The 305-nt window shown below is 37.4% G+C and overlaps 1 protein-coding gene across 1 annotated transcript in view; it reads right to left on the reverse strand.

Annotated features, from left to right (window-relative positions):
* The window catches only part of LOC110460349, a gene marked incomplete at its 3' end in the record, with an annotated part of 36,985 nt that overhangs the window by 4,009 nt on the left and 32,671 nt on the right, over nucleotides 1-305 (reverse strand). The window contains exon 6 of the mRNA XM_021513211.1: nucleotides 4-110. Coding sequence (XP_021368886.1) covers nucleotides 4-110 — 107 coding nt within the window. The remainder of the gene's footprint in view (nucleotides 1-3; nucleotides 111-305) is intronic.

The raw sequence follows: 305 nt of genomic DNA on the forward strand, positions 1-305 counted from the left end.
AATGTGTGGAGTGAAGAGTCGTATGTAGTCATCAAAATGGCTGTATGACTCACTCAAGGAGAAAAGAGGATTCTCTTCCTCTATGGCGGGAGGGGGGTCTGGACACCTCTCTACAAATTAACAGTAATTGTTATTAGGTTTAGTAATAATCAACCTTAACCTATGTTGGAGCTTTTTTAAAGGAATATATACTGTATTGCAAATCAATGCATATTCCCAACCCAACTTTTAAACATAGAGAAGCGATGATACAACTATGAAACAAACTGATCCTAGTATACCTATAGCTATGGTGTCAGTGTAAG

The sequence above is a fragment of the Mizuhopecten yessoensis genome, unplaced genomic scaffold (assembly GCF_002113885.1).
Source record: "Mizuhopecten yessoensis strain PY_sf001 unplaced genomic scaffold, ASM211388v2 scaffold10363, whole genome shotgun sequence".
NCBI lineage: Eukaryota > Metazoa > Mollusca > Bivalvia > Pectinida > Pectinidae > Mizuhopecten > Mizuhopecten yessoensis.